Raw genomic sequence first — 21,519 nt, forward strand, 5'->3', positions numbered from 1 at the left:
GGCTTTTTTTGGTTTTTCAAGACAGGGTTTCTCTGTGGCTTTTGGAGCCTGTCCTGGAACTAGCTCTTGTAGACCAGGCTGGTCTCGAACTCAAGAAGATAGAATTTTGTGGCATAGCTGTGACATCATTTTCTCAGCTGTCCCTTGTTGGCTTCCTGTGTTATTTTTCATGGTTGGCTTCCCTTTGCAACACTGCAGAGAACATCTTGTCAATGTTGTCGCTTGGCACCTGTTTGTTGGGGATGGCAGTACTAGGCCAGAAGGTGTTCTCACAGGGTTCTCCGTGTCCCTGGTAATGGTATGGTCCCCAGAGCAGCTTGTGATCCAGTCTGTCCTCTTCCAGGTGGATTATAAAGCTGATGAGTGGCTGATGAAGAACATGGACCCTCTGAATGACAACATTGCCACACTGCTGCACCAGTCCTCAGACAAGTTCGTCTCTGAGCTGTGGAAGGATGGTACGTCCTTTGCCCTCCACCCCTGCCTCACACATGGCCCGTCATTCTCCCCGGCTGCGGTGAACCCAGCTCCCATACGAAGGGTCTGGCACCAGCCAGGTGTCTTGTCCTTTGTGGCTCTCACAAGGAAGGCCTCCCTGAGCTAAAAGGGAAAGGTTGTCTGAACAGTGGCATTGCCATGTCCTCTGAGGCTGTGGCCTTTGCTGGCTGTCTGGCCAGGCACCTTCCACAGGTGACCAGCCTCCAGGTGGCTTCAGCCTTTGCCTCGCAGGTCTGCCGTCTACATTTCGGCCTTTCATCTTCGGTACACTGGTTGCTTTGAAACCGTTCTTTTTCTGTCTCTCCTTTTCTCTCTCTCCTCTGCCTGGGTCTTGCTTTAACCTCTCTGTTGCAGAGATGCAGAACACTCAGAGAGCCTATTTCTATCGCCGCTTTCCCATTCTCCACCTAGAATCAGGTGACTGGCTGCCCAGAGTCGGGTCTCTTGTGTGGCATACCCAGGACTGTGCACGTTTCTGTCTTATTTTCCTTACCCCATGGCTCCTTCTGCCTGGCTGTGCCTGTTCCCTGTGCTGCCCTGGGCTCCTGTCCTCAGTATGCTTGGCACAGGCCTCAGTAAAATGCCAGGTTTCTAAGGGACTGTTGGGTTGTTGGAAGTTTTACATGTAGGCAAAATCATGAATACCTGTTTAGAGCTCCCTCTAGAGGCTGTGTCTTCTGCTTGAACAGCTGTGTGTCCTGCATGAGGTTCAGATGTGCATGCCACTGTGTGTCTAGCTGAAGGGCAGCTGTGTGATTCTTCAACACTTACTGAGAGAACACTGGCTGTGTAGGCCAGCAGTAGGGCACATACAGGGACCAGTCACCATGGGGCCACATTAATCTTCCCCTCTAGGACTCTAGTGTTTTCTCCAGCCACTCACTCCCAGGCTTAGGTGGCCAGTAAAATCTGCACCATGGTGGGTGAGATCAGAGGACTTGCAGCTCCACTCTGGCTTCCATTTGAAGCAGGCGTGTTTTTGTTTTTGTTTTCAAACCGTCCTCATATAAATAAGAGAGATCTGGTCACACAGGAGTAGGAACCGGTCTTTGCCTTCAGGTTTAACCCAGCGCTTGCTCAGAACTGATGGCAACGGCTGCTGCTTTGGTTCATTTGCTTTTGTTGTTACCCTGGAGAAGATGGGTCACTTTAGTGCTGCTGGCCGAGAGCTGTGTCTTTTTGGATTGGTCTAGAGGACGAAGGCCCCTGGGCAGTACCCAAGCACCATATGATACCGGATAAATGTTCCAAGGAGAACCTTGGGAAAACTTTGGGCCAGCACCGGTTTGTTTTTCAGAACATTCTAACGCCACATGCTGCCCTTAGTGTCCTTGCTTTAGAGGTCTCTGCTGGGAAGGACCATATGCATGTTGAGAACACAGAGCCCTGCCTACAGTAGCAGAGCATATCTGGAGATCCCATTGCGTGGCTCCTAGCACAGTGCCTATATTCAAAGGTTACTGTGAAGTCAAGATACTATTTCTTTTTCAGCTAGGACCACAGGAACCCACATGGGCTAAGCCAGGGTTTAACCTCAGAGCCAGCCTTAGGGAATTCTCTCTATTCCAGACCCATTACCAACTTCATTGATTCTCGCAGAGTTGGCTAGGGCAGGGGACATGTGCATATAAGGCCAGCCTTGGAGATGCATTAGAGATTTGTCTTAGAACTCTGCTGTCACCCCCCGTATCTCTTGCCCAGGTCAGGTCTGTCCTACTCAGAGGCCTTTGCAGTTCTCAGCTCTGATCAGAAGGGCCCTGCAGCTCCATACTGACTATCCTTTTTGTCTCGACATCTGTCTGTCTTCTCTTGTCTTGTGCCCTCTGATCTGTCAGTGTGGCGCTGGCTCCTTTTCGTCCTGACGTCTGTCTCTCTTGTCTTGTGTCCTTTGATCTGTCTGTGTGGCACCGGCACTCAACAAGCTTCATGTTCTTCACAGTGGATCGAATCATTGGCTTGGACCAGGTGGCTGGCATGTCTGAGACAGCACTCCCTGGTGCCTTCAAGACACGGAAGGGCATGTTCCGTACTGTTGGGCAGCTGTACAAGGAGCAGCTGGCCAAGCTCATGGCCACGCTGAGGAACACCAACCCCAACTTTGTCCGCTGTATCATTCCCAACCATGAGAAGAAGGTGCGGATACTTGGCGTGGTGGGGCAGGACAAAGCTGTGTCCCTACCAGCAGGGCTCACTTACCCTTTTCTCATTAGCTCCTGGGTATAGTAGTGAGCCCATCTACATGTGCTTTCCTCTCTAGGCTGGCAAACTGGACCCACACTTGGTGCTGGACCAGCTGCGTTGCAATGGTGTCCTCGAGGGCATCCGTATCTGCCGCCAGGGCTTTCCCAACAGAGTGGTCTTCCAGGAGTTCCGGCAGAGGTGAGCTGGCCTGAGCCCTTTGCTTGACGTAGGCTACATGTAGAGTAAGCCGTGGGTGGACGGCTTCCTGAAGGAACCTTTAGCTAGGGCTGTGTTACCATCTACGAACAGTAGGGTCTGGCTAGCTCTCGGCATTATTCTTTGTTCCTTGCGGGGAGATGTTTTTTAGTTCCGGTTCCACCACTGTCTTGGTGGCTTTCCTGTTAATAAAGCACTGTGGACAAGGCCGCTTAAACGGGAAGAGGGTTATTTGGGGCTCATAGTTTCAGAGGATTGAGTCATCACTGTCACCTCCAGAGGCCACACTTCCTCAGCCTCCTGAACGACCACTAACTGGGGACCTAGCATTCAAATGCCGAGAATACAGGAGGCATCTCTTTCAATCCAGCATAGCCACTTCCGTGAGAAGAGTTGTCCCATCTTATTACTGGAAGGAATGTCAATCCTGTGGCTGCAGCGACACTAGGGCATTGAAGGAGCTTTGAGAAGTTGGGGGGAGGTGTGCAAGCACTGCCCGTAGCTTATACTGGTGGCCGAAACATTCCAGTGTCCTCTCTAAACTCACCCCTCCTCCACCACTTAGCCAAAGAGTGGGGTGCAACTGTGGTAGGACCCCCTCTTTGTAGCTCAATGAATACTGCACTCCTGCTATGCCACCTGGTGACCTTAGGTTTTGATTGAGCTCTAGTCCATGCCGAGGTGAGCCATGGGTAGAAGGAACAACTTTTCTCTCCTTCCTCAGGTATGAGATCCTCACTCCTAACTCTATTCCGAAGGGCTTCATGGATGGGAAGCAGGCGTGTGTCCTCATGGTGAGTCCTGCCGCAGTTCCCTGGAGTGGGAACCTTTGGCAGTTGGGTCCCAGCTGTTCATGTGTCCATCCTGTGGGATGGTCATTTTGGTCTGTGTGCATCTGTGCTGCGTGTTCTCTCTTTGTACTCAGGTTCTGAGTTTTCTAAGTGCCTTGAGAGACAGGCTGCCCTCAAAGGCCTTGAGTGGTCAGGGATGTGTTGGAATCAGAACACACAGCCAAGGACTAGGCTGTAGGAGATAGGATTCCAACAGGAGTTGGTCTGTTCTGTTCGGGAAATATTCTGTTGCTTTTTTGGCTTCATTTTCTTTGGCCTTGTGCTCCGTGGGTTCATGGCAGCTCACAGCCAGGACTGAGTGGTCCTGGGTTCATTCCAGCATCTGGAATTTGTGCCTCTGGACTTTCCTCTGTACACCGTTTTGCTCTGGCTTGATGTACAGTGCACTCTGGGTTTTGGTTTAATGCCCAATGGTCCCAGTGTCCTGTAGGCATACTTGGGGTTCATCTTATCCTGGACCCTTGCCTGTGTTTCTTATGCATCTTCTTCTTCCCAGCCTGGCTTGTGTGAGCAGTCACCGCTTGCTGGCTCAAGAGTCATGGAGGCGGGGCTACTGGAATGAGATGTTGGAAGAAAAAATTTTTCCGTGTGCAGATTTGTTCAGTGATGGGGAGATTGAGATGGGATGAAAGTGAGGCAGGGGGAGACTGCCTGCTGTCCAGATGTTTGTCAGCCATTAGTGGGCAGGGCAGGGTTGGGGAGGTGGTCTTTATCCCTGGGGTCTGGATTGCCTCTTCTCCAAGGACCCTTGGCCATTTTTTCACCAGATGGGCTGCCTGTTCCTACAGGGACCGAAGTCCTTCCTGGTTCTTCAGGGAAGATGAGTATGGCTATTCCTAGGTCTTTTCACGTGGTCAGAGATCTGGGTACAGGCAGGGAACAGGCCCACCCCCTCTCTTAGTCTTTGGTCTTTCTACTAGAACTTCTTGCCAGACTAGCAGGTTATTTATAGGAGCAGAGGTCTCTCTGAACCCACATAGAGTACTCACTGACCAGACCGACAGGCTGGTGGTTCACGTTGCTATCTGTATTGGTAACTTTTCTCATTGCTGGGACCATGTACTTGATAGATGGCAACTTTAGGGGAAAGCATTTGTCTTGACTCAGGTAGAGTCTATCATGGGGGTGAAGAGGGGTTGTTGGGAAGACAAAAGCAAGGCAGCTGATCCCATGGCATCTGCATCAGGTAGGAGACATGAATGGCACTCAGCTGCTTCCTCCTTCCTCCCTTTTAAATCAGTCCAGGACCCCAATCTTTAGGATGGTGTCACCTACCCATTCCATCCTCAAGTAAAGTCTGGAAGCGTCCTTACACAGACACCCAGAGGCGTGTCTCCTGGGCGATACTGAATCCTGCCAGTTGACAGCAGAGAACCTCCAGCATGTGGGCTTTCTAAGAGAGCCCTGCTGCCCTGGCACCCACTGGTGCTTTCACTCTGTGTGGAGTGCTTCTGACACTCTTGGCAGTGCCCACAGCCCTGCTGGGAAGGAGGCACTGGCATTTATTGGCTGTGTGCCCTCGTTTCTTTTTAAGCTGCAGCGCCCCTCCCTTTTGCAGTTGAGGGCAGTGGCGTCAGGGTACAACCCAGGCTCTCCAGGTGGTGTTGGGTCCTCAGGCCCAGGAGGGTGCTTGTTTTAATCTTAGTGCCAATGTGCTGTAGCTGCCTCCTAGTGGGCAGTGTCCTGGTTGAGCATTTGTGGAGTGTGACTCCAGAGGGTGCAGAGGCAGCAGGTAGAAGAGGTCTCAGAGGAGTCCTGTGTTTGACAGTCTGATTTGCCACTTTGCTCCGTGCTATTCCTTCTCTTGGTGTCCCTGAGTCCCGTGTTCTCTGGTCCTGGAGGCTCATAGAAGAGGTGCAGCTACCCTCCAAGGACCGCTGGGACGTCTGGGCTGAGGTGTCCTCTTTCCTCTGCGGGTTCAGAGTGATACAATCTGCTCTCCTCTCTCTAGATCAAAGCTTTGGAGCTTGACAGCAACCTGTACCGCATCGGCCAGAGCAAAGTGTTCTTCCGGGCTGGTGTGCTAGCCCATCTGGAGGAGGAGCGGGACCTGAAGATCACTGACGTCATCATTGGCTTCCAAGCCTGCTGCAGGGGCTATCTGGCTAGGAAGTAAGTTGCAGGGACCCTCACTGTGCTCCTGCTGAGGAGAGCTTAGACAGCTGTAGTTGAAGGCCTCTGGGTCCGGGCAGAACCTGTCTGGGGATGGGCCCTAGGCACTTCCTGGATTTTTCATGTCGGTGGTAGAAATGGCTTTTTATAAAGGCGTTTAGAGGGACATATGAAAGTCAGGCAACTGAGCTTTGATTTGTCCCAAATGTCTGTTTATTGTAATCCTCACTTTGCACCATGACACCAGGCCCATCTTTGCCTGTCCTCATGGGGTTGTATGCTCCACGGAAGCATCCTGAGCTCAGAATGTAAAGTCAGTGTGTTCAGATTCCCCTGCCATAGGACAGCATGTGCCAGTGTGAGTCCTGAGCCCCGAGCATGGTTTGTGATGTTGGCAGAAGTGGCGCTCCCCTGCCCACACCCTACTCCCTGCTTTGGCAGCACATCAGCTGCTGGTACTGTGCACCCCCAGCAGCTCGGACAGGAAGGCAGCATAGGCAGATACCCCAAGTCCCAGTTTTCTGGGCACAGCTGGAAATCATGACCAAGGTCATAGTTAGACCTTGTTCTGACCAGGATCTGCCACTGGTTTTTGTTGGGCCTTTATGCTTGTGAGTGCCTCAGTGGAGGGCAGTGATTGAGTGACCCAAGCCCTTGCCAATCATGTGTTTGGTGACTCACGAGCCAGGGCTGTTGCTGTGTGTGTGCTTTCCCTCACTCTGAGTTGCTAACTGTGCCCTTCACCTGCAGGGCATTTGCCAAGAGGCAGCAGCAGCTGACCGCCATGAAAGTCCTCCAGAGGAACTGCGCCGCCTACCTCAGGCTGCGCAACTGGCAGTGGTGGAGGCTCTTCACCAAGGTGGGTGCTGGAAGGCTGTGGCCTGGTGCCCCACAAAGAGTTCGGCCTCCTCTGCTCATGTAGGGGCTTGCTGCCCACACCACGAGTCTTTCCTACAGCTCCCCAGAGCCCAGCAGTGAGAGCCTAACCTGGTGCTGTCCAGAGTGTGTGCCAACCATACCACTTGTTTGCTATGGATGGCAGTGCCTGGGCTGGGCCATCTTAGAGAGCAGCTCTAGTAGGTAAGGCCCTGCCCAACACTCTGGCCCCATTTGAGACCCTAACCTCCTGAGGTACCCCTCAGAAGTTCTACTTTATACCCCAGTCTTTAAAAGCTGGGCGTGGTGGCATATGCCTTTAATCTCAGCCCTCAGGAGGCAGAGGCAGGCAGATCACTGTGATTTCAAGACCAGCCTGGACTACATAGTGAGTTCTAGGGCCGCTAGCACTACATAGAGACCCTGGTTCCTTTAGTTTATAATACATGATAACTGCAAAATGTTAAATACGAAAAGCATTAAGAAAAGAGTCTAAAACTTCCTGGGCCCTCACCACTGCACCAGCACTGATGTTTCCATATTTACTCACACTCTCCCATTCTCACTTGCAGTAAATGTAGCTGTGTAAACTGTGCATCCTTCCACAGTCTTGTACTTTGCACTTTGTATTAAAATTCCCATCAACATCAGTTTTTAGGATTATTCCTTAGATGCTAGCTCTGTGTATCATCCCTAAGTCTTGGCGCTATAAACAGCGCTGTTGTGAACATCTTTCTGCACACACTGGTTTCCCTGAAGTGGAATTAAGTGAGTCAGAGGCCTGTTGAGTGTTGCTCCAGACTGACTTCCAGGAAGGTTGTACCTGCATGCACCTCCTCCCTGGATAGCAGGTCTGGTGGCCTCTCATCTCTAGAGTTTGTATTCCAGAGGTGAGGGAGCTGTCAGAGGTGGGTACCCCTAGCTGGCCTTAACTCTGCCTCTGTCTTCTTTCCCAGGTCAAGCCCGTGCTGAACTCAATACGGCATGAGGATGAGCTGTTAGCCAAGGAGATGGAACTGACAAAGATGCGAGAGAAACATCTGGCTGCTGAGAACAGGCTGACAGAGATGGAAACTCTGCAGTCCCAGGCAGGTGTCAGAGGCTCCACCCATCAATCCCAGTTGCTCTCAGTGCTGCCCCTGTTAGTCACCAGTAGGCAGGCTGGTTTGCAGCGTTGAGAGCGTTTGCAGTTCAGTGTAAGCTCCCATCCTAACATATAACCCTTCGGCCTATTATGTGGATGTCTGAAGCTCTCGAGGGAAGGCCCAGGGTAGAGGGTGTTTGGGCTGTGTGGGAGCTTGAGCACTTCTGGTTGGAAACTGTTCTTGTCCATGGAGGCTGGGGCCCTGAGCCATAAGCACCCACCCTGGAGCTGCTTGAAGATCACACATCGACTTTCTGTTACTGTGAATATGTACCTAAGATAGCGAACCTCAAAGGGGGATTGAGAGATTTAGCCCGTGGTTACTGACTGTTGTTTCTGGGCCCCTATTGAGGCAGAATGTCTTGGTAGAGGGAGTATGGCAGGGCAGAGCTACTCAGTCCTCTGTGCCAAGGAAGCAGAGGGAAAAAAGGGGCCAAGGCCTTAATATTCCCTCCAAGGGTGTGTTCCAGTGATCTTTTTGCTTCAGATCCCAGCTCCTAAAGTTCCCAATGGTTCCTAACAGTGCCCTCAATGGGCAACCAAGCCTTTAGTGCCTGCCTTGGGAGACATGTCCCATTTGGACCGCAAGGAGGTCTCAGGGAACTTAACCTTTGCCTGTGTTTTTTGCAGCTGATGGCAGAGAAGTTGCAGCTTCAGGAGCAGCTGCAGGCAGAAACAGAGCTGTGTGCCGAGGCTGAGGAGCTCCGGGCCCGCCTGACATCGAAGAAGCAAGAACTGGAGGAGATCTGCCATGACCTGGAGGCCAGGGTAGAGGAGGAGGAAGAGCGCTGCCAGCATCTGCAGGCGGAGAAGAAGAAGATGCAGCAGAACATCCAGGTACTACCTGCACCTGCTGGGCAGGGCGGGGCACATGACAGACACGTGGATTCAGTTGTCCCATCAGCCTTCTTTGTCACTTGGGCATCTCTGTAGAGGCTTGCTGTTTAGGATGGCTGTCATAACATGCAGCTCTCAAATTTCTACGAGCTCTACCCAGTTGAACGTTGAGGCCATTGAGTTTTTCCTCTTTGCTCCCTGTTCCACCAGCCTCAAGTAGGTAGCCTTAGTGCATGGCCCTCTTTCACATGCTGGCTCAAGTAGCCCTGGGAGCAGTGTGAAGCCGTGTTAGTCTTGTGCCCCAGTTCACATGCAGGTTCTCCGAGTGAGTGCCAGCCAAATATGTCAGTTGCATGCCCTTCTCATGTGTCCTGTTCTTTTAGGAACTCGAGGAGCAGCTGGAGGAGGAGGAGAGTGCCCGGCAGAAGCTGCAGCTTGAGAAGGTGACCACCGAGGCTAAGCTGAAGAAACTGGAGGAGGACCAGATCATTATGGAGGACCAAAACTGCAAACTGGCAAAGGTGGGGCCTGTTGTTCCATGCAGTCATGGGGAAAGCAGGGCAGATCAGGGCCGTGCCTGCCTGCCTGTTCAGTGCAGCACCATGGTCAGCAGTCAGCTGCTTCTCCCAGGGTGCCCAAGGTCTCTGAGTGCCAGCTCCATGTGGAGAGGGTTTTTTCATGAGTGAGGAGCCTGGGGGAGAGGCAGACCATTTTTTCTTGTTAAAGCTCTTAATCCCAAAACTTTGGGGATTGAGGAAATACCAGGTGGCAGCCTCATATAGTGGCAGGGATGGATGGGGCCACTTGTCCCTCACCTTAATCAGTTGATACCCAGAAGCCTTTCTTAACCTGACTCCAGGAAAGTCTTGGATGCCTAAGTTTTTAGTATCTAAGGTTGTAAATTTACCCAGATGTCTCAGGTGACCTGCCAGCTACCTCTTAGACAGTAAATCCTTATGAACTTGGCCAAGTGTTTAAGATTTAAGTGTTTACCCTTGACTCATAGATTTTTGGTCTAGCCCTCCTTTGAAAGAGCTGAAGTGTGTGTCCTCAGCCAGCACTGAGCCCTGGTATTCTTCCTCCACTTCCAGGAGAAGAAGCTGCTGGAAGACAGAGTAGCCGAATTCACTACCAACCTCATGGAAGAGGAGGAGAAGTCCAAGAGCCTGGCCAAGCTCAAGAACAAGCACGAGGCGATGATCACTGACCTGGAAGGTGAGACACTCTGGGCACAAGCGCTCTGTGCACCCAGGCTGCCAAGCTGTGCACAGCTCATAGGCAAGCTGGGCCCAGCGCAGTGCTAGGCCACTCCCTCGAGAAAAGGCCTTCAGGCTTTAGGGGCAGTATCTAGTTTTCTTGGGAGTGTGGGCTGCAGACTCATCGCTGCATGGCTGGATGGCTGTCTGTGTGAGGAGTGATAAGCACGAAGGTTGATACAGCATGTGTTGGGCTCGGCTGTCTCAGAAGCTGTCAGACTTTGACTGCTCCGAGGGGAAGAAAGGAGGAGGGATCCCAGGTGCCTGGTCGCTCTGGAGGCACAAAGGCCTCAATAGCTTGTGGAACTATTTCCTCATCTCAGAGTTAGGTGCATGGTGTCCCTTTAAGCCTTCCATGTGTCTTACAAGTGCACAGTGTTTGTTTTTTATACAAGTAATTCAGAGCAGGCAAGAAGCCTGTGACCCCTGAGGGCTCAGTCTCTTCTCCTACCTTCCCTGTCAGAGCGCCTCCGCAGGGAGGAGAAGCAGCGGCAGGAACTGGAGAAGACCCGCCGCAAGCTGGAGGGAGACTCCACAGACCTCAGCGACCAGATCGCAGAGCTCCAGGCGCAGATCGCTGAGCTCAAGATGCAGCTGGCCAAGAAGGAAGAGGAATTGCAGGCTGCCCTGGCCAGGTGAGGCCCAGCTCCTGGCCAGTGTTGCATGTACAGTGGCTCCTTCCCTGTTCTTGGTGCTGCAGTGCACCATAAGCATCTCTCTGCTCCTGCTGCAGAAGAGCCCACAGTGAGATACTTCTCATCTACAGTGTGGTCCAGGGTGTTTAATCCTTAAACAAGTCAGCTACAACCCACTCTGTAGTCCCCCCTCTCTGCCCCTTCCTCCCACATCCCTTTCCTCTCCCTTTCCTTCCCCTCTCTGGTCTCCTGCCCCCTCTTTGTTTACTTTGTGGTTATAGGCACATACTAAAAATAATTTTTGTACTTTTTAAATTCTTTTTTTTTTTTTTAGATTTACTTATGGGGGTTGCACAAGGGGTATGTGCTACAGCGCAGGGGAGGTCAGAGGAATTTTGCCTGAGTCAGTTCTATTCTCCCATTGTGTGGGTCCCGAGGATTGAACTCAGCTGTCAGGCTTGGTTGCAGGCACTTTTACCCCCTGAGACATTTCACCACCCTGTATACGTTTTTTAAAATTTATTATTTTTTAAGAGCAGCTTTAGATTCACGGCTAGATTGAGCAGAAGGTTGAGATTTCTCATACATGCCTTGCCCTCGCATGTACAACCCCTCCCTCCCTCCCTCCCTCCCTCCCTCCCTCCCTCCACTACTATCTTGTACAGTAGTCACAGCTGGTGACCTTAATGCTTCTTAATCATGTAAATTCAAAGCACATCCACAATTTTACTTACAGTCACTATGAACTATAATGTTTTATTTTTTATCTTTTCAGTAAATGTTTGAATGTTATATATTTAAGGTCATCTTAATTTAGAAAATGAAATTATTCTGCTGTCCAGTTCTCAAATGGTATTTTTCCTTAATACACATATTTTTAAGTGTGTGTGTGTGGTGTCTATTTGGGGCCCAGCAGAAGGCATTAGCTCCTGGACCTGGAGTTGTAGGCAGTCGTGAGCTGCCATGTGGGTGCTGGAAGTTGAACTCAGGTTCTCTGACAGAACAGCCAGTGCTCTTCTCAGTCCTTGAGCCACCTTTCTGGCTCCACGTGGTGTTGTTCATGAACATCCTGGACGGTTGAGCTTTGCTGAGGTTGACCCTCAGTCCACTACTGTGACTGCCAGAAGGTGCTGTGGCTACCCTTTCCTAAGGTGGCCTTATACTGATGTCACTGATCTCTTTGGCAGAGTGGAGGAAGAAGCTGCCCAGAAGAATATGGCCCTGAAGAAGATTCGAGAACTGGAAGCTCAAATTTCTGAGCTCCAGGAAGACCTGGAGTCTGAGCGAGCCTCCAGGAATAAAGCTGAGAAGCAGAAGCGGGATCTTGGAGAGGAGCTGGAGGCCCTGAAGACAGAGCTGGAGGACACTCTGGATTCCACGGCTGCTCAGCAGGAGCTGAGGTGTGCCACTTGGAGGGTTGGACGGGGAGGTGTGGGGAGACCTGGCAAGGTGCTGTCCCCTGCGCATACATCACACACACGGCACAGTCCTGCACACACATGGTAGCCTGACTTTGCATGAACTGGCAGCACGCACACTGATGGTTCCTCAGCAGCTTCTTCACTGAGTAGAGTCCCTGCTGAAGAACCTGGTGAGACAGGGTGGACCCTACTAGGGCTGAAAAGGCATGAGTCTCTGCAGTGTGCATGCTAGACTGGGCCTGAGGATGGATGAACGGTTGAGAACAGAGGCCAGTGGTAGAGAAGAGTCTGGGTGTGGTGCAGCTCACTTGTAATCCAGCACTTGGGAGATGAAGCCAGAAGGGTAAGGAGTTCAGGGTCATTCTTGGCTTCACAGAAAGTTTAAGCATGAATGGCATAAAAATTTGTCTTAAAAACTAGGAGAGAGAAAGAGAAGCTGTGTGAAGTGCCTTTGCCTCTTTTAGGCCTTGAAGTCGAGATGAGCCAAGGGACAACAGTGTCCTGGGATACTTGGCTTCCACTCTAAGTGTGTTTTCTTTCCAGGTCGAAACGTGAGCAGGAAGTGAGCATCCTGAAGAAGACCTTGGAAGATGAGGCCAAGACCCATGAGGCTCAGATCCAGGAGATGAGGCAGAAGCACTCCCAGGCCGTGGAGGAACTGGCCGAGCAGCTGGAGCAGACCAAGAGGGTAGGGGAACTCTGGGAAAGGCAGGCACTGCCTGGGGAGGGCCCTGATGGGTCTTGCAGGTGTGGTGTCGGCTGCCCCAGACCTGTGCCTGGGTCCCGATTTTTGTCAGAATGATCTGGACAAGTAAGTTGTTCCTCCATGCCTTAGTTTTTAGGCCAGTAAAGGAGGATGGCAGCTGGTCTGTCTGTCTTGTTTTCTGAAGTTGACCATGCTATAACGCTCAGTGTTGATTCTGTGATGAATTCGTGTTTTCATCTCTAACACCAGACCTAGAAGCTCAAGGAACACCCCTGATCTTGACCCTGAACCTGAGGGGGACTCATACTCTCTTTTGAGTAGGAGATCTCTTCTTAAACTAGCAACAGGAAACCCTGGTGGTGTCCGTCCAGGCAGCTGATAGCTGACAACTCCTCCCGGGCAGGTTCTGCCCTTTTGGCTTCCAGCTCCTATCACTGTCACATTGGTGACAGCATCAGCAGTCCAGGTCTCTTCAATGTGACAATCTAAAACATGTAGAAACATACCTTGCTGCACCTCCACTGTCACTGTGAGATCTGTTTTTACCCAGCATGGCTTTGGACTCAGGGTCCTGTTACCCATGGCCATGTCAAGCCCTCTCTGCTGTGTGGAATGGAGTTGTTTTCCATCTGTTTTATGAGCTGCACATTTTTAGTTGTGTATTTTTGAGACAGGTTTTGTTTATGTAACTTTGACTAGCTTAGAACTCACAATTGGACCTGGCTGGCTTTGAACTCTTAGAGATCTACCTGCCTCTGTCTCTTAAGTACTGGGATTGAAAGTATGCACCCCACACCCAACACCTTCATAGTTCTTAAAATAGTATCACATCAATGCTTTGAACATTAGATTTCAAGTTTAGGAACAGTTTTCTTTGTTTTATGAATGTTGCTAAAATCCCTACAGATGACCCACGAAATTTCATATAGTAGAATGGTCCCTCCATTCAGAGAGGAGAGCTGGGCAGTGTTTTTACTTACCTTAGGGATTTGAGAATAGGTGCAAACAAGGCTTTCCTTCTCCAGGGCTCCTGAGACAGAGGCAGCGGTCCTTGGCTCTGTCGACATCAGAGAGACCAGGCCCGTGCCAGACCCTGGATACCCATTACACCCTTGTCTATTCCACCAGGTAAAAGCCACCCTTGAGAAGGCAAAACAGACCCTGGAGAATGAGCGAGGAGAGCTGGCCAATGAGGTGAAGGTCTTGCTGCAAGGCAAGGGCGACTCGGAACACAAGCGCAAGAAGGTGGAGGCCCAGCTGCAGGAGCTGCAGGTCAAGTTCAGCGAGGGAGAGCGTGTGCGCACCGAGCTGGCTGACAAAGTGTCCAAGCTGCAGGTGAGGCTTCTGTGGTACCCTGAGCCTGGGCCCTTCTCACCTGCTGTCCCATAAACTTGCTTCCTCATACTGCCTCCTCAGCCAGGTCCCCGTGGTTCAACTCTAGAGGAGTCCAGCTTTGTAAGAACAGTCCCAGGCGCTCAACCCTTGCCTTTCTCTTTCCTACCCAGGTGGAACTGGACAGCGTGACCGGTCTCCTTAACCAGTCTGACAGCAAGTCTAGCAAGCTCACGAAGGACTTCTCTGCGCTGGAGTCCCAGCTTCAGGACACACAGGTGAGCACAGTGTCAGGACCTGAAAGTCCCAAGAGCCCTAGCTGCCACACCTGTGAGTCTTGTTTGCAGACACTCTGAGCACTCCTCATCCTGTATCTGGGTTGTGGGTCCTCTAGGCTGTGGCACTGCACCTCCTCAGCATCCCCTTTGTCCTCTGAGTAGGAGCTGCTGCAGGAGGAGAACCGGCAGAAGCTGAGCCTGAGCACCAAGCTCAAGCAGGTGGAGGACGAGAAGAACTCCTTCAGAGAGCAGCTGGAGGAGGAAGAGGAGGCTAAACACAACCTGGAGAAGCAGATTGCCAACCTCCATGCCCAGGTGCGGTACCTTCTACCACCTGGGATGAGGGAAGTGATTGAGGCGGGTCAAAAACTGTGTTGGACTCCTGGAACCCCCATGGTGCAGCAGGCTTGTCCCCCAGTGGTCCTGGAAAAAGATGAGTACAGACCAGGTGCTGATGTGGGTGCTGGGTGTTTGCTTAACTTCTCGTCCTGCGCAGATGACCGACATGAAAAAGAAGATGGAGGATGGGGTAGGATGCCTGGAGACAGCAGAGGAGGCAAAGAGGAGGCTCCAGAAGGATCTGGAAAGCATGAGCCAGCGGCATGAGGAGAAGGTGGCTGCCTATGATAAGCTGGAGAAGACCAAGACGCGGCTGCAGCAGGAGCTGGACGACCTGCTGGTAGACCTGGACCACCAGCGGCAGAGCGTCTCCAACCTGGAGAAGAAGCAGAAGAAGTTTGACCAGGTGTGGTCTCTACACCACCTTCTGTGTTCTCCCTAGGCAGGGCAGTGTGGTGGGCATGTCCAGGTGCCTAGTCTGTAACTTCCTGAGGAGCCCAGGGAGTAACCAGAAACCAGAAGAGGAGTTAGGATTTAGATTTAAGCCAGTCTGTTCCATCATGGAGGAGATGCAGACACTGTGGCCAGATGGAATAAAGGAATATAAAACACAGGGTCAACAAGGGACAGACAAAGCCTGTCCCCACCATGTTGAAAACCTTTATTTTTTCTGCTTTTGTTCTTAAATACATTTAGTTATTTGGTGTGGCTGTGTGCATGTACCACAGCGCAGGTGTCAAGGTAGAGAACCACTTGCGGAAGCCTGTCTTCTGTCATCAGGCTTGACATTACCTTACCTGCTGAGCCATCTTCCTGGCCTCCTGTTAGATAAAGTTTCACTATTCATAGCCACAGCTATTTATATGCTGCTGCTAGCTCTGCCACTGTAAGAGCTGTGTACAGTGGCAGAGCTGCCACAAGAGGCTGTGTGGCCTGCCACCTCTAAGTAACGTACTTTGCCTCTCTGGCACTGTATGAAAAGTTCCCCCAACCCATGGAGCCGGTGAAGAATGAGCCAAAAGGAAGAGGAGGGATGGCAAGGTTGAGTCAGCACAGAACAGGCGCAGAGGTCGCACCCATCTTTGGATGAGGGCCGCATATGGGATCTAAGCTTTAAGAAGCCAGGCTTGCATCTTTTCAAGAATCCAGTCAGCCTGCTCTTTTTGAGATTGGCCATGTTCAGGGTGGGTGGTGATTTTGTTTCTGGGCTCTCTTCCAAGGGGCACCTGGTAACATAAGTCAGACTTAAGCAGAGGGTTCGCAGAGATGGTCAGCAGTTAAGAGCAGTTACTGCTCTTCTAGAGGATATAAATTCGATTCCTGGCACCCATGCCAGCCAACTCACAATCATCTTTAACTATAGCTCTCCGGAGTCCAGCATACTCTTTAGAAACCTAAGCGGAGGGTTGGAGAGATGGCTCTGGCTGCTCTTTCAGAGGTCTTGAGTTCAATTCCCAGCAACCACCTACACAGTGGCTCACCACCATCTATAATGAGATCTGGCCTCTTCTGACCTACAGGCACAAGTACAGACAGAATACTGCATATATAGTAATAAATCTTTTTTAAAAAATAAAAAACCCCGGGCTGGAAAGATGGCTCAGTGGTTAAGAGCATTGGCTGCTCTTTCATAGGTTCTGAGTTCAATTCCCATCAACCACATGGTGGCTCACAACCATCTGTAATGAGGTCTGGCGCCCTTCTCTGGCATGCGGGCATATATGGAGGCAGGATGTTGTATACATAATAAAAAATAAATCTTTGAAAAAATAAAAAATAAAAAACCCTGACACAACAACAACAACAAAACCTAAGCAGAGATCTAGTGTAGTGCTAGAGGAATCCTTGCTCCCATTCTGCCTTGGGCCTGTTTGTTGTGGGTCTGGCTGTGGGATCCCAATGGTCTACAGTCTCAGCCTCATAGTACGACCTCTTTCCCCAGCTCTTAGCCGAGGAGAAGACCATTTCTGCCAAGTATGCAGAGGAACGCGACCAAGCTGAGGCTGAGGCCCGTGAGAAGGAAACAAAGGCACTGTCGTTGGCCCGGGCCCTCGAGGAGGCCATGGAGCAGAAGGCAGAGCTGGAACGGCTCAACAAGCAGTTCCGCACAGAGATGGAGGACCTCATGAGCTCCAAGGATGACGTGGGCAAGAGTGTGAGTGTTGGGCTAGGGTCCTGGACCCAGGAGAGCCGAATGGGTTTGGTCTGAGTTTAGGATTCACTGCTGTCTGTGCTTCTCAGTAACTCGGGCTCTCTGCTAGGTCCATGAGCTGGAGAAGTCCAAGAGGGCCTTAGAGCAGCAGGTAGAGGAGATGAAGACCCAGCTGGAGGAGCTGGAGGATGAGCTTCAGGCCACTGAAGATGCCAAGCTCCGTCTGGAGGTGAACCTGCAGGCCATGAAGGCCCAGTTTGAGCGGGATCTGCAGGGCCGGGATGAACAGAATGAGGAGAAGAAGAAACAGCTGGTCAGACAGGTGTGTGTGACCTCCCTACCTCTGGAAAAGACTGACTGCCTCCTGCCTTCTCTTCTGGACCTGGGAGGGGCTCCTGGGCTATCCTCCTATCGCCTCATTTCCCAGTCCTCTGTCCCAGGACTCAGTGACTTACTTTCTTCTTTGATGGCCCCCATGGCCCCCTGGGATCTTTCAAAACTGGCCTGAGCTCATCTGAGCTTCAAGCACGAGGCCTGCCTCCTGAGCTGCTGATGTTCCTCAGGTACGGGAGATGGAGGCAGAGCTGGAGGACGAGAGGAAACAGCGCTCTATGGCCATGGCGGCACGCAAGAAGCTGGAGATGGATCTGAAGGACCTGGAGGCACATATCGACACAGCCAACAAGAACCGGGAGGAGGCCATCAAACAGCTGCGGAAGCTCCAGGTGAGGCAGACCTGGGTTGGCTACAGATGGGGGGGTGGTCTGTAGAGGCAGGGAGTCAGGGCCTGTCCCACTGTGAGCCTGTACGTGGGAGCTCCTAGGTTGTCTCACAGGTGAGGCTCAGGTTCAGAATGGAAATGGTAATAAGAGAGGCTGAGTACATGAAACCAAGGAGAAAGTAGTTGGACATGCTGAAGAGTCAGGGATGGTAGCCACTTAAAAGCAGGCTTCCAGAAGAAACCAGGTACCAATGGTTCAGGTTCTGAGAGGTGGCTTAGAGCCTGGGCATATACATGGAATTTTCACTCACCAGTGATTAAAGACTAACATTAATAAAATGGCTACTGAATGCCCCTCATGCCTAGTGTGTCAGCAGAAGGAAAGATTAAATACCACATGGCACATTTGTGAGGCATAGAATGTCAGCTTGTTGGTGGCATTTTTTAAGAGCCACGTATAACAGGAGTCACACTCTGCCTCTGAGAATGCCGTTGTGAGATCTATCTGCAGAAGGAAAAGGGGCTATTATGGAGGATCTTCAGATTGGGAACAGGCGGCAGATGGGTGACAGGGGACTGAGTTTTCTGCCTTGTAGTTGCATAATCTGGAAGGAAGCATGCTTACTGTCTTGTCCCCGAGCTCACCTGGTCACTGACTGTGCGTCATGGCCGCCATTGGGTGGTGCCTCTGGCATCGGCGCCAGCAGGAAATTATAAGAAGTAAGTAGCTTTCTAAGCTTAGAGGAGGAGGTGGGTGCAGAGCCGCTTTTCTGTCCGCTTATAAAAAGGTTGGTCAACATGGTGCCAGGTTCAGAGAAATTCCCTTTTGGGGACGTGGTCCCTGAAGGCTCTCCTGTAGAGGGCAGAGCAGGTGTGAAGTAGGTGAACATGGCAACCTCTCCTGCACACAGGCCCAGATGAAGGACTGCATGCGGGAGCTGGACGACACGCGTGCCTCCCGAGAGGAGATCCTGGCGCAGTCCAAGGAGAATGAGAAGAAGCTCAAGAGCATGGAGGCTGAGATGATCCAGCTGCAAGAGGTGGGCCAGCGGTGGGGGCTGAGGGCTGTCAGTGGGCCTCAGCCACGAGGGGAAGGCAGAAAGAAACCGAGAACCTCCTGGTGGGAGTTAATAGAAGGGTCCCCACCAGGCCTTACCTCTTACCACACACCTCGGCATGGTGTGATGTGTGTGTTCGTGTACATTTATAAAAGGGAAAAGGATGAGATTTAGCACTCAAGAGCCGGGCAGTGGACCCCACCTCTTAAAGAAAAATGTGATCATTTAGTCTCTAGTCCATTTCATGAACCAGTGTATTGATCATGAGCTTACAGCAGTTGCACCTGACAAGGAGGGTCCTGAGTGGCCCCCTGGGCTGCTGGCTTGGTTACACATGAAGCCCGTGGTGGAGGGTGGTGTTTCCAGATCTGGTTGACTCCCACAAAGTCCCATTGCTGGTTTATGAAATGCTCCGTCAGACCCTCTCTTCTGGCATGGCTCTTCTCTTCTCATGGGTGTGGGATGACTCCCTCTGGTCCATCATGGTTGGTTCTCTGGAGGCTTCTACAGCCCACCTGCTGCCCTTGGTGGACCCAGAGTCCTGGACTCAGCCTACTCCATAAACCTCAGTAGCTGGTCTGACCATATGCAGAGGGACCAGCACTGCTGATCTGTTCACACAGTTGTCCCTGTTAGGCCTTGGTGGTTCCTGTTTATAGCCTGGCACTTGGCTTGACTCCAAGTAACTTAGACACAGGGGCTTTATAAACACACTCCTAAAGGTGCCCCAGGGTGGAACTGATCCTGTGAGCTAGAGGAGTTCCTGGGGAAGGGTGTTGTGGAGGAACAGAGAGGACTTGTGTGGGCTGCTGGCACTGAAGGTTGTGTTGGTCCCAGTGGGTCACATTCTGGGTCCTTGTGGCAGGAACTGGCAGCTGCTGAGCGTGCTAAGCGCCAGGCCCAACAGGAACGGGATGAGCTGGCCGACGAGATCGCCAACAGCAGTGGCAAAGGGTGAGCAGAGGGAGGAAGCACAGGGGTGCCCGGAGGACCTCGCCACTTGTGCAGGTCCTCACTTCTCTGGGTCCCCAGGGCCCTGGCGTTGGAGGAGAAGCGGCGACTTGAGGCCCGCATTGCCCAGCTGGAGGAGGAGCTGGAGGAGGAGCAGGGCAACACAGAGCTGATCAACGACCGGCTGAAGAAGGCCAATCTGCAGGTGAGCGCCAGGATAGCAGCTGACCTGCACCCTGGGATCCAGACTTTTCAGTTCCCTGTGGTGAAGCGCCCATGGTGGGCAGAAATAGGATGAGTGCCCCCTGTTCTTGCACTGCTTCTGACTGTGCAGGCTATGGCTGTAAGACCAGGTTTCAGGAAGTTTCTGGGTCCTGTTTGTCAGCAGATTTCTTTCTGAGAGAGCTGGGATGTTTGTTGGTCCTGGTGTCTGAGGAGAGGGTCCTGCTGGGTCCGTGCAGGTGGGACCCAGCCTTGAGGTCACTGTGTTCCTTTCTTGCAGATCGACCAAATCAACACCGACCTGAACCTGGAGCGCAGCCACGCTCAGAAGAACGAGAATGCGCGGCAGCAGCTAGAACGCCAGAACAAGGAGCTCAAGGCCAAGCTGCAGGAGATGGAGAGTGCTGTCAAGTCCAAGTACAAGGCCTCCATTGCTGCCTTGGAAGCCAAGATTGCACAGCTGGAGGAACAGCTGGACAACGAGACCAAGTAGGTGCCCCACCCAGACCGAGGGCACAGTGGTATTCTTACTGCAAATGCAGGTTAGGTCAGGAACGAGCTCTGTCTTCCCAGCCCCACAAACCATCTTCCTTTGTTCTGAGAAGTATTAGAGAGTTTGGATGGAAACCCATATCCCACACCTAGAACTGGGGACTTGTGTGGGCTGTTTTAGTGAGAGACCCCACCTAGCTGTGTTGGGGCTCCGAACTGAGACTTGGAGGTAATGAGGATCGTTCTGGGTCCCAAGCTTTAGTTTCTCCCTAGACTAGCTTCTTTAGTCGTCTCGTGTCAGCCCAGGTCCCATCCTGAGATGGCAGCTCCTCGGTGCCCAGAAAAGACTAGGGCCTCAGTCTCCAGACCTCCATGAGGCTCCAGGAAACAGCGTTTCCAGTTGCTGTCTCGTTGGCCGTGGCACCTGGTAGAGAGGATCCCTCTTCACCACCATGTCTGTCCTACCCAGGGAGCGCCAGGCAGCCTCCAAGCAGGTGCGCCGGACCGAGAAGAGGCTGAAGGACGTGCTGCTGCAGGTGGAGGACGAGCGGAGGAACGCGGAGCAGTTCAAGGACCAGGTTTGTGCTCAGGCGGAGCCGTGTTCTGGGTGGGCTGCCCTTTCTGAGCCCCTTACCGTACCACGTGTCTCTGCAGGCCGACAAGGCGTCCACCCGCTTGAAGCAGCTTAAGAGGCAGCTGGAGGAGGCCGAAGAGGAGGCCCAGCGGGCCAACGCCTCACGCCGGAAGCTGCAGCGTGAGCTGGAGGATGCCACAGAGACAGCTGATGCCATGAACCGAGAAGTCAGCTCCCTGAAGAACAAATTGAGGTGAGCCAGTCTCCTGTCTTACTCTTCTTCTCAAGGAAGTTTGTTCTAAGAGGATTTCAGAACACCATCTTCCAGAGCCAATGTGCAAGATGGCGGTGCATAGTGACAGATGTAGAGGGTACCCACCCTAATGTGACCACCCTGGGGTCTCCTTGCCCCTGGGGCTTAACCAGGCTCTTGGATGAACCGCAGATTCTTGGCAGTTCATTCCCAACCTTTTGTTTTGTTTTTCAAGACAAAGTTTCATATTGTAACAGTTCTGGCTGTCCTGGAATTCTCTTTGTAGACCAGGCTGACATAAAACTCACAGAGACCCACCTGCCTCTGCCTCTGTTGGGATTAAAGCTGTGCACCACCACCACCTGGCTTTTTCCAGCCTGTTTTAACAGTCCATCTTATTGCAGCTTGAAGTCT

At 52.0% G+C, this 21,519-nt stretch overlaps 1 protein-coding gene across 2 annotated transcripts in view; it reads left to right on the plus strand.

Annotated features, from left to right (window-relative positions):
* Positions 1-21,519, plus strand: part of Myh9 (myosin heavy chain 9) — an 83,967-nt gene that overhangs the window by 60,333 nt on the left and 2,115 nt on the right. The window contains exons 15-41 of one of the 2 annotated variants that reach the window (XM_013348789.2): positions 344-458; positions 910-915; positions 2,438-2,631; positions 2,756-2,877; positions 3,620-3,689; positions 5,698-5,858; positions 6,609-6,717; positions 7,691-7,822; positions 8,509-8,715; positions 9,099-9,236; positions 9,807-9,930; positions 10,435-10,606; positions 11,794-12,006; positions 12,571-12,715; positions 13,862-14,068; positions 14,239-14,343; positions 14,506-14,658; positions 14,840-15,088; positions 16,625-16,837; positions 16,944-17,156; positions 17,398-17,559; positions 18,467-18,595; positions 19,479-19,567; positions 19,646-19,769; positions 20,067-20,275; positions 20,748-20,856; positions 20,933-21,105. In XM_013348789.2, coding sequence (XP_013204243.1) covers positions 344-458; positions 910-915; positions 2,438-2,631; positions 2,756-2,877; positions 3,620-3,689; positions 5,698-5,858; positions 6,609-6,717; positions 7,691-7,822; positions 8,509-8,715; positions 9,099-9,236; positions 9,807-9,930; positions 10,435-10,606; positions 11,794-12,006; positions 12,571-12,715; positions 13,862-14,068; positions 14,239-14,343; positions 14,506-14,658; positions 14,840-15,088; positions 16,625-16,837; positions 16,944-17,156; positions 17,398-17,559; positions 18,467-18,595; positions 19,479-19,567; positions 19,646-19,769; positions 20,067-20,275; positions 20,748-20,856; positions 20,933-21,105 — 4,043 coding nt within the window. The remainder of the gene's footprint in view (positions 1-343; positions 459-909; positions 916-2,437; positions 2,632-2,755; positions 2,878-3,619; positions 3,690-5,697; positions 5,859-6,608; positions 6,718-7,690; positions 7,823-8,508; positions 8,716-9,098; positions 9,237-9,806; positions 9,931-10,434; positions 10,607-11,793; positions 12,007-12,570; positions 12,716-13,861; positions 14,069-14,238; positions 14,344-14,505; positions 14,659-14,839; positions 15,089-16,624; positions 16,838-16,943; positions 17,157-17,397; positions 17,560-18,466; positions 18,596-19,478; positions 19,568-19,645; positions 19,770-20,066; positions 20,276-20,747; positions 20,857-20,932; positions 21,106-21,519) is intronic. The other variant, XM_005354261.3, reaches the window with a different exon arrangement.

This window comes from Microtus ochrogaster, chromosome 15 (genome assembly GCF_000317375.1).
Source record: "Microtus ochrogaster isolate Prairie Vole_2 chromosome 15, MicOch1.0, whole genome shotgun sequence".
NCBI classification, from domain to species: domain Eukaryota; kingdom Metazoa; phylum Chordata; class Mammalia; order Rodentia; family Cricetidae; genus Microtus; species Microtus ochrogaster.